General features: G+C 39.3%; 1 protein-coding gene across 1 annotated transcript in view; it reads right to left on the reverse strand.

The window, feature by feature from the left end:
- Positions 1-11,277: 11,277 nt before the first annotated feature.
- SNAPC1 (small nuclear RNA activating complex polypeptide 1) overlaps positions 11,278-13,852 on the reverse strand; it is a 28,389-nt gene continuing 25,814 nt past the window's right edge. Inside the window, exon 10 of the mRNA XM_040226315.1 lies at positions 11,278-12,476. Coding sequence (XP_040082249.1) covers positions 12,430-12,476 — 47 coding nt within the window. The 3' untranslated portion in view covers positions 11,278-12,429. The remainder of the gene's footprint in view (positions 12,477-13,852) is intronic.

Raw genomic sequence — 13,852 nt, forward strand, 5'->3', positions numbered from 1 at the left:
ACACCATGCTTCCTTGTCCTTCACTATCTCCCTGAGTTTGCTCAAATTCATGTCCATTGAGTCAGTAATGCCATCCAACCATCTCTTCCTCTGACGCCCCCTTCTCCTCCTGCCCTCAATCTTTCCCGGCATCAAGGTCTTTTCCAGTGAGTCGTCTTTTCACATGAGGTGGCCAAAGAATTGGAGCTTCAGCTTCAGCACCAGTCCTTACAATGAATACTCAGTCCTTACAATTGATTTCCTTTAGGATTGACTGGTTGGATCTCTTTGCCATCCAAGGAACACTCAAGAGTCTTCTGCAGCACAATTGGAAAGCATCAATTCTTCGGCACTCAGCCTTTTTTACGGTCCAACCCTCACACCTATACATGACTACTGGAAAAATTATGGCTTTGACTATATGGACCTTTGTCGGCAAAGTCATGTCTCTGCTTTTTAATAAGCTGTCTAGGTTTGTCATAGCTTTCCTTCCAAGGAGCAAGTGTCTTAATTTCATGGTCGCAGTCACTGTTCAGAGTGATTTTGGAGCCCAGGAAAATAAACTCTGCCACTGTTTCCACTTTTTCCCCGTCTATTTGTCATGAAGTGATGGTCCGAGATGCCACGACCTTAGTTTTCTGAATGTTGAGTTTTAAGCCAGTTTTTTCACTCTCCTCTTTCTCCATCATTCAAGAGGCTCTTTAGTTCCTCTTCACTTTCTGCCATTAGAGTGGTATCATCTGCATATCCGAAGTTGTTATTTCCCCCAGCAATCTTGATTCCAGCTTGTGTTTCATCCAGCCTGACATTCTGCATGATGCACTCTGCATATAAGTTAAATAAGCTGTGTGACAATATACGGCCTTGAGGTACTCCTTTCCCAATTTTGAACCAGTCCGTTGTTCTATGTCTGGTTCTGTTGCTTCTTGTGTTGCATACAAGTTTCTCAGAAAGCATCCGAATAGCTCTCAATTTTTGCCAAAGGTAAGCATATACCATCATTCACCAAGTATGGGCCTCAGGGCACCTGGTCTAGAATCACCTCGAGAACTTGCTAAAAATGCATATCCTCTGATTCTTATCAACAGTTGCTGGTTCAGAAGCTGTAACAATGGGACCCTAGAATCTGCCTGTTAAATGAGGTACCCTAATAGTATTTCCAACACAGTCTAAAATTGGAGAACCTCTAACCCAAGAAAGAGTAGGTCCTCACAGGGTAATAAAACTGTCTCAAGATCTAGAACTTCAGACCCAGGAATTTCTGCTTTGCTCCTCTCTGACAGTGAAGAGTGGAGATATTGTTAAGCTACTAAATGCTGAGAGATGATCCACTAAGAAACAAAGGCAGTGCTAATAAACTTGCTCAGTAGATGGCTCTTAGTTAGTTAGTTCAGTCGCTCAGTCGTGTCCGACTCTTTGTGACCCCATGAATCGCAGCACGCCAGGCCTCCCTGTCCATCACCAACTCCCAGAGTTCACTCAGATTCATGTCCATCGAGTCAGTGATGCCATCCAGCCATCTCATCCTCTGTTGTCCCCTTCTCCTCCTGCCCCCAATCCCTCCCAGCATCAGAGTCTTTTCCAATGAGTCAACTCTTTGCATGAGGTGGCCAAAGTACTGGAGTTTCAGCTTTAGCATCATTCCTTCCAAAGTTACTTGGATCTAATTAAAGACTTCCATTTAAAAATGAAAATCCATTCCTTTTTATCCTTCATAAGGACAAGAACTGGTCACAATTCTCTGTAATTCCTTGTATCATAGTAAAAAGCTCCAAGTTATAGGGCCACATAGCTAAGTATGTGGCCACAAGCTAAGTAACTTGGAGGAACACTTGTTTGTTTAGCTAAAATAACAAGATATAATTTTTCAAAGCTGTATTTTACTTAAGGAATAAGTCTTGGACAAGGAGGGAATTATGGCTGGTAGGAACTAAAATAACCACTTGACTTTACCTCTGAGTATTTTTTTTCCCATTTGATATAAGAAAACAGAGCTGGATAACTGTAATGGGGAATGTTACTGAGTTTTAAACTGCTGATCTGCAATAATAATATATTTCAAGGTAGAGTAAAATGTATGATTTATGTAACTCATTTTTATGTCATTCTCTTTAGTTCTACTTTCTAAACCTTTAATCATCTTGCCTCTTGATCTTCTGTTTACCTCTCACTGGGCCATCCAGTTTCTCTCCTCATGCAAACTTCAGAAAAGAATGATCCATCCACAGAGCATCATTTCCAACTTAATCCTTAAAAAAGCTAATCAAAGAATGAGAAAATGTCAAAAGTATCTATAGGGATATAAATAAAACACTCAGAAATGAAAAAAACAAACTGGAAATTTAAAACTCAGTGAATAGAGCCATGGCCTGGCTTAGTACTTAGCTCCCCTTTGGTTCTATGAATTCCAGCCTAAAGAGGCTTGCCTGGAAGGCCATGCCTGGCTGCTTTTATTTCACGTAGTCACCTAGACTGTACAAATCGCTAGAGATATTCTCCTCATTTTAGCAAAACTTGTTATCACAAAGTATGTAAATCCACCAAAGAACAAAGAGGTATCTGACTGTACAGCCCTATCATTTTCTTCCCTGAATCATTAAGTCCCAGTTATACAGAGTACAGTTTTGTGAATGAATTATATTTGTAAATATAAGGGACTGTTCAGAAAGAAGGCTAAGAGTTATTTACTGGTACAATATGTTTATGGGTAATTTTGCTGGTAATTTGATATTTTGTTGGGCATCGATGGTAACACTAAAGAAAACTAGTAACACTAGAGCTATATCTTTTGATTGGTTGATTAATTATACACAGAATGACTTTTTAGACATATAATCTCTAAATAAAGGACAAGGTATTTGGCTCTTAAATTCAACACCATCAGTTTCTGCCAAGCAATTTTATAGGCAACTAGTTGAAGTTTACAAAGAGAATACCTTCAGTTAACCAAGTATAACAACATAGACAATGGATTGGGTTAGCCAACAAGTTCATTAAGGTTTCTCCATTAAGATGTTATGGAAAAACCTGAACTTTTTAGCCAACTCAGTATCAATTATGCTGCAAGAAACTAAGAAACTATGAGCTAATCAACCATTTAAAACATTTAACAAAAAGGAGAAGAGTTAACAAATTTGAGACTTTAACAAAATTCATTTCATTTAAATCATTTACACTATATGAAGTTCAGATTCAACAAATTATGTAGATTAACTAAAATAGTTAACTGAAGCTAACATAGCCCAATTTGTTAAGTACTATGGTGACAAGGTATCAAATCAACCTATAGATAATGTATTTATATGAAAGTTTTTTTGCTGTTATTTACCTTAAGAATTTTTTAAATCTCATATTAAAGTGCTTGTAAGAAAATACTGGTGCATGTAAAAAAATTCCCTCATAGCATAACCTGTAATTGGCCTGATGGTTAGGCTTTGTAACTTGCAATCAAAAGCAAATTAATACACAATTTGATTATTCTCTACTGCTGAGTTAACATTTGGAGAAGGTGAACCTTCTTGAAGTATCAGGGATTTTGAACATGTTTTCAGAAGTGCCCCAACTTCTTTCAAGCCATTAGGTTAGTCTATCATTAAATTATGATCAAACAGCACTTTGGGGACCTAAATGAGTTAATAAACTCCCAAAGAATGCTAAGTGGAATCTTGATAACCTAGGAGACACTTGGCACAAATCCAGTGAACAAGGTTCAGTAAGTTCCAGGTACATAGGAGGCTATCATCTGGTTCTTTCCTATGATTAAAAACTGTAGGGGATGCCATCCTTGAAAGGAGAGACCCATGTTCTTGTGACATCACACCTGAGTGCACACCCTTGTCCACGGGACAAGACAGGGGTGCCACGTGTCCTTAGTCCTCAGTCGTGTCCGAATCTTTGCAACCCCACGGACTGTAGCCCCCCGGTCTCCTCTGCCATGAGGATTCCCCAAGCAAGAATACTGGAGTGAGTTGCCTTGCCCTCCTCTAGGGGATCTTCCCAATCCAGGGATCGAACCCAGGTCTCCTGCATTGCAGGCATATTCTTTACCGTCTGAGCCACCAGGAGACTAAGTCTTACCTGGGGAGTCAGAGAATGGAGTTGGGGCTGTCAGGTTAGAAGTCAAAATGGAAAGTCCCTGAAAGTAGCAGTTACAGGGAGGGCAGCCCCAAAATGTGAGTGCAAAATTATCTCAGATCTTAGCCTGCAAGCAGGACAAGAACTCCACCGATTCCGGGGCAAATAAACTACAGGAGACCTGAAAGAACTGCCAAGCAGATATTTCAGCATCTACTGGCTCAAGCTGCCCCTGAGTTCAAAGTTGCAGTCCTGACAGGATAGAGTGATGTGGCAAATACTCTCAGCTTTCCACTAAACATAAGGAGGGGCACACCTAAGAAATAAGGGGCACATACCAGGACTAAGTTATCTGCCCTGAAACTAAGGACAAAACCAAAATAGATCCAGCCTAACAAGCCTACATACAAACCTCTCCAAGTTCTAATATTCTGGCAGTAATTTAACTGCCTTCTAGAACAAAATTCAACACTGGAGGTAGATAATAGAATCCAGAGTCTCTAACATGCATCTTCATACAATAAAAATAATTACTAGACAGAAAAAGAAATAGGAAAATGTGACCCACAGTCAATAGGGGGAAAAAAAGCCAGTAGAAACACATACACTGATGACCCCAATACTGGACCTAGCAAAAGTGTCAAAATATTAATAACTAAGTATAAACTGAATAATTTGTAGTAAAAGATGGATATAATGGGCAAAGAAATAGAAAACTCCAGTGGAGATATAAAAACCATAAAAAAGAACCAAGGAGACTCCTAAAATTGGTCAGACTCCTACTGGATGAGATTAACAGCAGATTGAATAATGAAAGAAGGGATCTGTGAACCTGAAGTCAAAAGGAATCATTCAATTTGAAGCACAGAGAGAAAAGTTAGTAGGGGCAAAAAGCCACGATGACCTGTGGGACAGGACAAGCAGTCAATACACATATACCCGGAGTCCTGGAAATAGAAGAGACCGCTACAGAAAAACACAGATGATACACTGAGAAAATAAGCCATGATAGGCACATCATATCAAACTGCTGAAAACCAAAAATAAAGAGAACGTCAAAAGCAGCCAGAGAAAAAGGGCACATCATACACGAGGGAACAAGATGAATGAAAACTAGCTTCTCATCAGAGACATGAAGGCTGAAGATAACGTGCTGAAAGGATAAAAAGAAAAACATTTCCTACCTAGGATTCTAAACCCAGTAAAAATATCTTTCAAAATAAAAGGTGAAATAAAGACATTTTCAGACAAACAGAAGCTGAAAGAATTTGTCTCCAACAGAGCTGAGATACAAGAAATGAATGTTAAAAGAAGTTCTTCAGGCTGAAGGAAAATCATTCCACAGGAAAGCAAAGACTTGCATGACAGAAAAGAACACTGCAGAAGTTCCTATCTGGGTAATTGGAGTACACTTTTTTATGTTTTCTTCGTTTAAATCGAGAAAAAATGTATAATGAGATAACACATAGAACTAAAATATGTAACAGTATGACAAAGGATGAAAGGGGGCTTTAAATGGAATTATACTGAGTCAAAGATCCACATCCCTAACTTATTACAGGTAGGTTCTACCAATTCATAGATGCATACTGTAATCCCAGAGCAAACCCAAGTTGTCTGGCCCCAGAGCAACTTCTCTTAAGGGCTGTGCAATGCTGCTATTTGTCAAGTGTACATTTTGCCACTACTTTGATTTCTTCCTGAAATTGCAATATTGACAATGATGTAGATCATTATCATTTTAAACCCATCATGATTGTACTGAGAAATCCATGATTTTCTGAAGGCCTGTCTGTCCTGCTCACAGCCTCTTTAAGGAAGGCTGTCTGAGTTGGGTCCTTCCACATAATTGGCTGTGCCCTCTGGCTTGTGGGGCTTCCCCAGTAGCTCAGTTGGTAAAGAATCTGCCTGCAATGTAGGAGACCTTGGTTCAGTCCCTAGGTTGGGAAGATCTCCTGGAGAAGGGAAAGGCTGTCCACTCCAGTATTCTGGCCTGGAGAATTCCATGGACACAACAAGAGTTGGACACAACTGAGCAACTTTCACTTTTCCAGCTTTGACCTATTACATTGGCCACAGTCAATTGTACCAGGTGTCTCTGCCCTAATTAAGGGCAGCCGTCCTTTGGCTGGACATGATTTAGAAGGCCAGAATGATTTAGAAGAAAAAAGTCAGGGGGCTCTCTTTTGGATTATAATAGAATCAATCAGAACCTCTTTCAGGAACAATAGAAGCTGCAGAGGGAGAAATTTGCAGGGAGAAGTTGGGAAACACAAGTAAGAGTAGGTACATGATGACTACTGAGCAGTGGATATCGACATCAAAGTTGAGGATGCTACCCAGCTATGAGAGCTGCTGTGCCCACTATAAGACAGTCATTTTCCCAGCCATGCCTTCGATGAGGCGGTCACCTTCCTGTCCTCTGTAGTCTTAAAATAAGCCTCCGGCATTTAAGGTAATGTGAGTGTGCCTTGAAACCTAAAAGGGCATGTCTAAACTGTTCTTTAAAAGCTCCAGACCTGTAGTATATAGCATATTAAACCAAATAATCCAAGCATTAAAAATACCACATAAATGGATGTTATACAGCCTGAGACTTTGTATTACTTTAATACAGGGAATTTTTTTAATGTGCAATAAAAATTACTACACAGTTGTTCAAATGATAAATGAAAATGTGACTAGTTAAGCATCCACAATCTTCTCAATGCCATTTAAAAAGCAGGCATTCTTCAAACTGTAATTTAATTCAAGAATCAAGGGTGGGTTGGGAAGCCATTAACAACTCTGCTTATTTTCCTAGGGTCTTTATGTCAAAGCAAGAGTAATTTTCAGCCCATAGAGTTCATTTTTAAAGATACCTCAATATATTTTCTCTATATATACTAATATATAGGCTTGTATATCAAGCCTTTATGTTATCCCTGAAATAGGTTATTAGAAAAGCCTATATAAAGAAAGCTGAGCACTGAAGAATTGATGCTTTTGAACTGTGGTATTGGAGAAGATTCTTGAGAGTCCCTTGGACTGCAAGGAGATCCAATCAGTCCATCCTAAAGGAAATCAGTCCTGAATGTTCATTGGAAGGACTGATGCTGAAGCTGAAACTCCAATACTTTGGCCATCTGATATGAAGAGCTGACTCATTGGAAAAGACTCTGATGCTGGGAAAGATTGAAGGCAGGAGGAGAAGGGGACGACAGAGGATGAGATGGTTGGATGGCATCACTGACTCAATGGACATGAGTTTGAGTAAACTCTGGGAGTTGGTGATGGACAGGGAGGCTTGCAATGCTGCAGTCCATGGGGTTGCAAAGAGTCGGACATGACTGAGCAATTGAACTGACTGACTGATACAGCATACCTAATTCAACTTGAAAAAACCAACTCTTCCTTATGAATTGAGCCATGAGAGCTTTGTTTCACATCAATCTGAAGATCTGTGTAAACACATAAGCTTTCAATTATTACTTCTTAAGAAAATCACCTCAAAAATCACCATATTCACCACTAATAATCACTTTCATTTACTTGACATCCAAATACTTTCTAAAATCTTACAATTTCCAGCTGTAATTATGTTGAAGTTCAGTATTCATATCTTTGCATTTTTAAAGCAATATGCAGTTCTTAATATTTTGAAGTTAGTAAATGGTTCTTGATTATCTTGAATTTACAGCTAAGAAAAGGATTTAAACATAATGAATTTATTAAGGACACACAATGAATCAGTGGCAGAACTAGGAAAGAAATGTTTTACTTTCTAGCTTTTAAATTATAAAACTACAAGTTTTCAAACCAGTTTAATAAAGTTGTTAATGCATTTCCTTATATGTTCAAACTATCATACAATTATGCTCATTTCACACACTAGCAAGGTGATGTTCAAAATCCTTCAAGCTAGGATTCAACAGTACATGAACCAAGAACTTCCAGAGGTACAAGCTAGATTTAGAAAAGGCAGAAAAACCAGAGATCAAATTGCTAAAATACATTAGATCATAGAAAAAGCAAGGAAATTCTAAACAACATCTACTACTACTTCACTGACTATGCTAAAGGCTTTGACTATGCAAACCACAACAGACTGTGGAAAATTCTAAACGACATGGGAATGCAAGGCACCTTACCTATATCCTGAGAGACCTGTATGCGAGATAAGGAGCAACAGTTAGAACTGGACGTGGAAAAACGGACTGGTTCAACACTGGCAAAGGAGTCTGTCAAGGCTGTATATTATCGTCCTGCATATTGAACTTACATGCAGAGTACATCATGTGAAATGCAGACTGGATGAACACAAGCTTGAACAAGACTGCCAGGAGAAATATCAACTACCTGATATGCAGATGACACCATCCCAATGGCAGAAAGTGAAGAACTAAAGAGCCCCTTGATGAGGGTGAAAGAGGAGAATGATAAAAGCTGGCTTAAGACTTAACATTCAAAAAACAAAGACCATGGCATCCGGTCCCATCATTTTGTGGCAAATAGATGGGGGAAAAGTGGAAACAGTGACAGATTTTATTTTCCTGGGCTCCAAAATCATGGTGGACAGTGACTGCAGCCATGAAATGAAAAGACGCTTACTCCTTGGAAGAAAAGCTATGGCAAACCTGGACAGGGTATTCAAAAGCAGAAACATCACTTTGTTGACAAAGGTCCATTATAGTCAAAGCTATGGCTTTTCCAGTAGTCATGTAAGGATGTGAGAGTTGGACCATAAAGAAAGCTGAGTGCCAGACAATTGATGCTTTCAGATTAGGATGCTGGAGAAGACTCTTGGGAGTCCCTTGGACAGCAAGATCAAACCAGTCAATCTTAAAGAAGATCAACCCTGAATATTCACTGGAAGGACTGATGCTGAAGCTGAAGCTCCAATACTTTGGCCACCTGATACAAAGAGCCAACTCACTGATAAAGACCCTGATGCTGGCAAAGACTGAGGGCAGGAGAGGGGGCAACAGAGAATGAGATGGTTGGATGGCATCACTGATTCAATGGACAGGAGTTTGAGCAAACTCACAGAAATCATGAAGAGCAGGGAAGCCTGGCGTGCTATAGTTCAGGGATCTCAAAAACTCGGACATGACTTAGAAGCTGAACAACAATTATATCAGTATTCTGGAAATCCCTATAGAAGACAAAATCTTTGCCTAAAAGCTGGTTCCATATCTCTCCCTTGGCAGTATAAAACAACTTGCAGATGGTACAACTGTGTCTGTCTCAGGAAACAAGCACTTTAACTGGGTGTTAAGGAGATTGGGAATGTTTCCTCATTTTAAATACATCCACTCACAGTTAGGACATTTGAGGCATTAAGAGAAAAGGGTTATAAACCCAGATGGGATTTTGGATGGGCTTGTTGTTGCTGTTCAGTTGCTCATTCATGTCTGGCTCTTTGTGACCCCATGGACTGCAGCACACCAGGCTTCCCTGTCCTTTACTATCTCCCAGAGTTTGCTCAAACTCATGTCCATTGAGTTGGTGATGCCATCCAATCACCTCATCCTCTGACACCCACTTCTCCTCCTGCCCTCAATCTTTCCCAGCATCAGGGTATTTTCCAGTGAGTTGGCTCTTTGCATCTGGTGGCCAAAGAACTAGAGCTTCAGCTTCAGCATCAGTCCTTCCAATGAATATTCAGGCAGGGTTGATTTCCTTTAGGATTGACTGGTTTGATCTCCTTGCTGTCCAGGGACTCTCAAGAGTCTTCTCTGCACCACAGTTCGAAAGAATCAAGTATTTGGCACTCAGCCTTCTTTGTGGTCGAACTCTCACATCCGTACGTGACTACTGGAAAAACCATAGCTTTGACTATATGGACTTTGGTTGACAAAGTGATGTCTCTGCTTTTGAATACACTGTCTAGGTTTGTCATAGTCTTTCTTCCAGGGAACAAGCAGCGTTTAATTTCATGGTGACAGTCACCATCCACAATGATTTTGGAGCCTAAGAAAATGAAGTCTGTCACTACTTCCATTGTTTCCCCATCTATTTGCCATTAAGTGATGGAACTGGATGCCATGGTCTTTGTTTTTTAAACGTTGAGTTTGAAGCCAGCTTCTTCACTCTCCTCTCTCACTTTCATCAAGAAGCTCTTTAGTTCCTCTTCCCTTTCTACCATAAGGGTGGTGTCATCTGCATGTCTGAGGTTATTGGTATTTCTTCTAGCAATCTTGATTCTAGCTTGTGCTTTATTCAGCCTGGCATTTCACATGATGTACTCTGTACTCCAATTTTATCTGTCTTTCTACATTTTCTGCTCTTAAGATTCTGCTGTATTCAATTGACAGACTGATAATCAACGTAATGGAGAAAGTGTTAGTCACTCAGTCATGTCTGACTCTTTGCAAATTCATGGACTAGTTTGCCAGGCTCCTCTATCCATGGAATTCTCCAGGTAAGAATACTGGCGCAGGTAGCCACTCCCTTCTCCAGGGTGATCTTCGTAATCCAGTGACTGAACCCAGGTCTCCTGTACTGCAGGCAGATTTTTTACCATCTGAGCCACCAGGGAAGTCCAAGAGTCCTTTGCAAATACTGTTAGTAGGAATGTAAGTTGGCAGGCTTTTTACAATTCAGTTTGGCATAATTACCAAAATTTTATATATGCACAGTGTTCAACAAATTCATGTGTAGATCAGATTGATCCAGCAGAAACACCAATGTAAGTGAGTCAAGATACACACACAAAGATCAATGCAACATTGTTTGAAATAGTGAAAAATGAAATGAACCTATGCATTAGAGGTAACAGAGCAGGCCTGAGACTACTGTCCTAAAAAGGCTTGCTTTGCAAGGCTGCCCCTCTGCTGGAGTCTGGGAATCCAGCAGGTGAACAGTTCTCTACACTGATATAAAGCTTTCCCTAAAGATCCACACCTGGGTAAATGAAGCCATCATGACACTGAGACACTATATAACCCAGAGCCACCCCACACTGAAGCTCAACTGGTTTCAAATAAATTTTCCTTACTGTTTAAGCCATCTGAAGTGGGATTTTACTGCTTTCAGTCCATCTGGATTTCCACTGGTGTTGGCTTATATAAAACTGACTCTGAAATTATAAGCCAGAGCCCTGTATCTGTATCCTAGATGCATCACTAACTTTGTGAGTGTGGGCAAGGCGTTTATCATCCACAGGTGTAGTTTTTTCATTGTACAAATGAAATGATACCTTTTAAAAGTACTGTAGTGAAAAAATAACAGGGAAACTCACTGTTTTGGTTATACAATGTAAGGTTTAATCATCAGAAAAAGCCTAGCAAATAACCTGGTATATGAGTCGCCAGGTAATGGATCCATATCTCTGCATGCCCCAATGCTAGAATATTTAAACCCTAGAAGCTCTGTCCAATATACACATCATAGAAACTGTCCATCATCAATTATCAGAAAAATCTGAAATCAGCCAAGGGAAACAATTCTGTTTCACAGCTAACATTATAGCACAGATTCTAATAAATGAAATTTTCATCTGGGCTAGCATTAGTTATTTTCACTCACAGGGCATTTACAGAATTCCTGAACATACCACATGGGAAAACAACCTGGAATATAATCAACTTTAAGACAGGCTGAGCCAGCCGCATGATGTGGAGGTGGCCTGCTACTGGCAGCAATTCAAACAGTATGGCTGAAGCAACCTCCATCTAAATCTCTCAAATGAGAAATTAACAGAGAGGCCCATTCACGAGGCTACAGAATTTTTTTGTGAGTACCAACTTTCTGTACCACAGACATGTTCTAAAATATATATTACCACTCTTAAAGGTTTCACTAGAAATAATCAGTATTTAAATGTTGTACCTAGTGTATTGATTAATCATATTATATGCATAAATGGACACATACATAGATATATCTATACATACACAAACATGCATGTATACAAACTGACATGTTAGGCCAAAGGGAGCTTTAAAACAAGCACCAAAGGATACTTAATTGATTACAGAGATAGAAACTGAGCTTTCTAAGTTATTAATCATATAAGCTACTGACCATGTAAGTCTCAAATATTAAAAAATAAAGCAAATAAAGCAAAAACTTTAGCACACTTTACAACATAATATATAAAATATTTAACATACACCATAAACAAATCTGTTACCAAACTTTAGATATAATAAAATAACTAACCATTTACATGTGAGTGAGTAGGTCAAAGTCGCTCAGTCATGTCCAACTCTTTGCGACCCCATGACTATATAGTCCATGGAATTCTCCAGGCCAGAATACTAGAGTGGGCAGCCTTTCCCTTCTTCAGGGCATCTTCCCAACCCAGGGGTCGAACCAAGGTCTCCCGCTTTGCAGGTGGATTCTTTACCAGCTGAGCTACCAAGAAAGTCCAAGGATACTGGAGTGGGAAGCCTAGCTTTTTGTTCTCTGTTTTCTTCTCCTCTTGGGTGCAGTGAACTCTAAAGACAAAAAATTAAGGCGTCTGTCAGATCTAAAAAAGAATACTTAATTGATAACACACATTAAACTCTATAGGTTGGTATAACAGTAAGAACACCTTCACAACAAAGATACCAGAAATCTTAAACCTGACATGTACATGATTTTTTCCCTTCAAAATCACATTGCAGTTGTAGTCTTACTAATGTAGATCCTAATCATCCTCAATGCTACTTGATAATAAGCTACTCGGAGGTCGTTTCCTATGGGTATGCCCTCCCTATCGTTAGTATGGGCCCAGTATGCCAGATTGGAACAGTATCTGGGCCAGTGCTAACAGAAAGTGACTAAGACGTCAGTTGGAAAGCAGTTGACATCTCAGTCACTTTCTGCTAGCACTGGCCCAAAACACTAGCACCATACATCTTTTTGGCTACCATGGCACATGCCGTGACCAATACCCAAGTTAAGTCTCCATCTAGAAACAGTTGAGAGCCTAAAGTCACTGATTATTAAAAACAAAGCAAACAACAGAAGATACAAAACATGAAAATTATGGAAGACATAGAAGAAAGAAATATTCCCCATCAATGAAAACTAAAAGATGACAGAAAAAGGAATGAGAAAAAAAGACAAAATTAAGAAGAAAAAGAAAACAGATTCCTGGAAAGCAGCAGCATCAGGCCAAGAGTATATACAGCAAGTCTGAGACCTGGTGGAGACCTCCTTAAAAAGATGACAGTGATAAAATGCCTAATGTGTCCAAGTGTTTCAAGGGGAAGGCTTATACATTGAGCAATAGTCTGAGGATAAATTAGTGATAAGTACATAAAGAAACAATAAGGCAAAAAAATTATTAACTCTAAGGCCAACAATAAATGCTCAGATTAAGAGAGAATCACAGATTATGTTAGATGGCCCTGCTGCTAATAATGTTTCATAAATGCTGAATACTCACGTGACTAAAATAATGACTATACTTGGAGGGTGGGGGATAGGAAGTATCATGTGTTTGGGTTGGGAGGTGAAGAATATATAAAATTATTATACTGTAACATCTTGGCATGGTGACAGAGGTAACCAGACATATATATATATCTCATGGTGATCGCTTTGTAGTGCAGAGAAATATCCATTATGTTGTGCACCTGTTACATTAAGGAACACTAAATCCTCGCCCTCCTCAGTGTGGAAAGTCAACAGATAATTCATAGAACTGAAATATGAATAAGTGACAATATAAATGTGCTATTTAGAAACGTGGAGGTCAATACCAAAATAATTATGAAAGAGTTAAAAGTGGTTGTTTCAGGGAATAAGAAATGGGAGTCAGAGTCAGAAGTCCATGGTTTCTTATAATCAGTATGATAAAATTGTTAATTATTAAATTATATGC

This window comes from Oryx dammah, unplaced genomic scaffold (genome assembly GCF_014754425.2).
Source record: "Oryx dammah isolate SB20612 unplaced genomic scaffold, SCBI_Odam_1.1 HiC_scaffold_26, whole genome shotgun sequence".
In the NCBI taxonomy this organism is placed as follows: Eukaryota; Metazoa; Chordata; class Mammalia; order Artiodactyla; family Bovidae; genus Oryx; species Oryx dammah.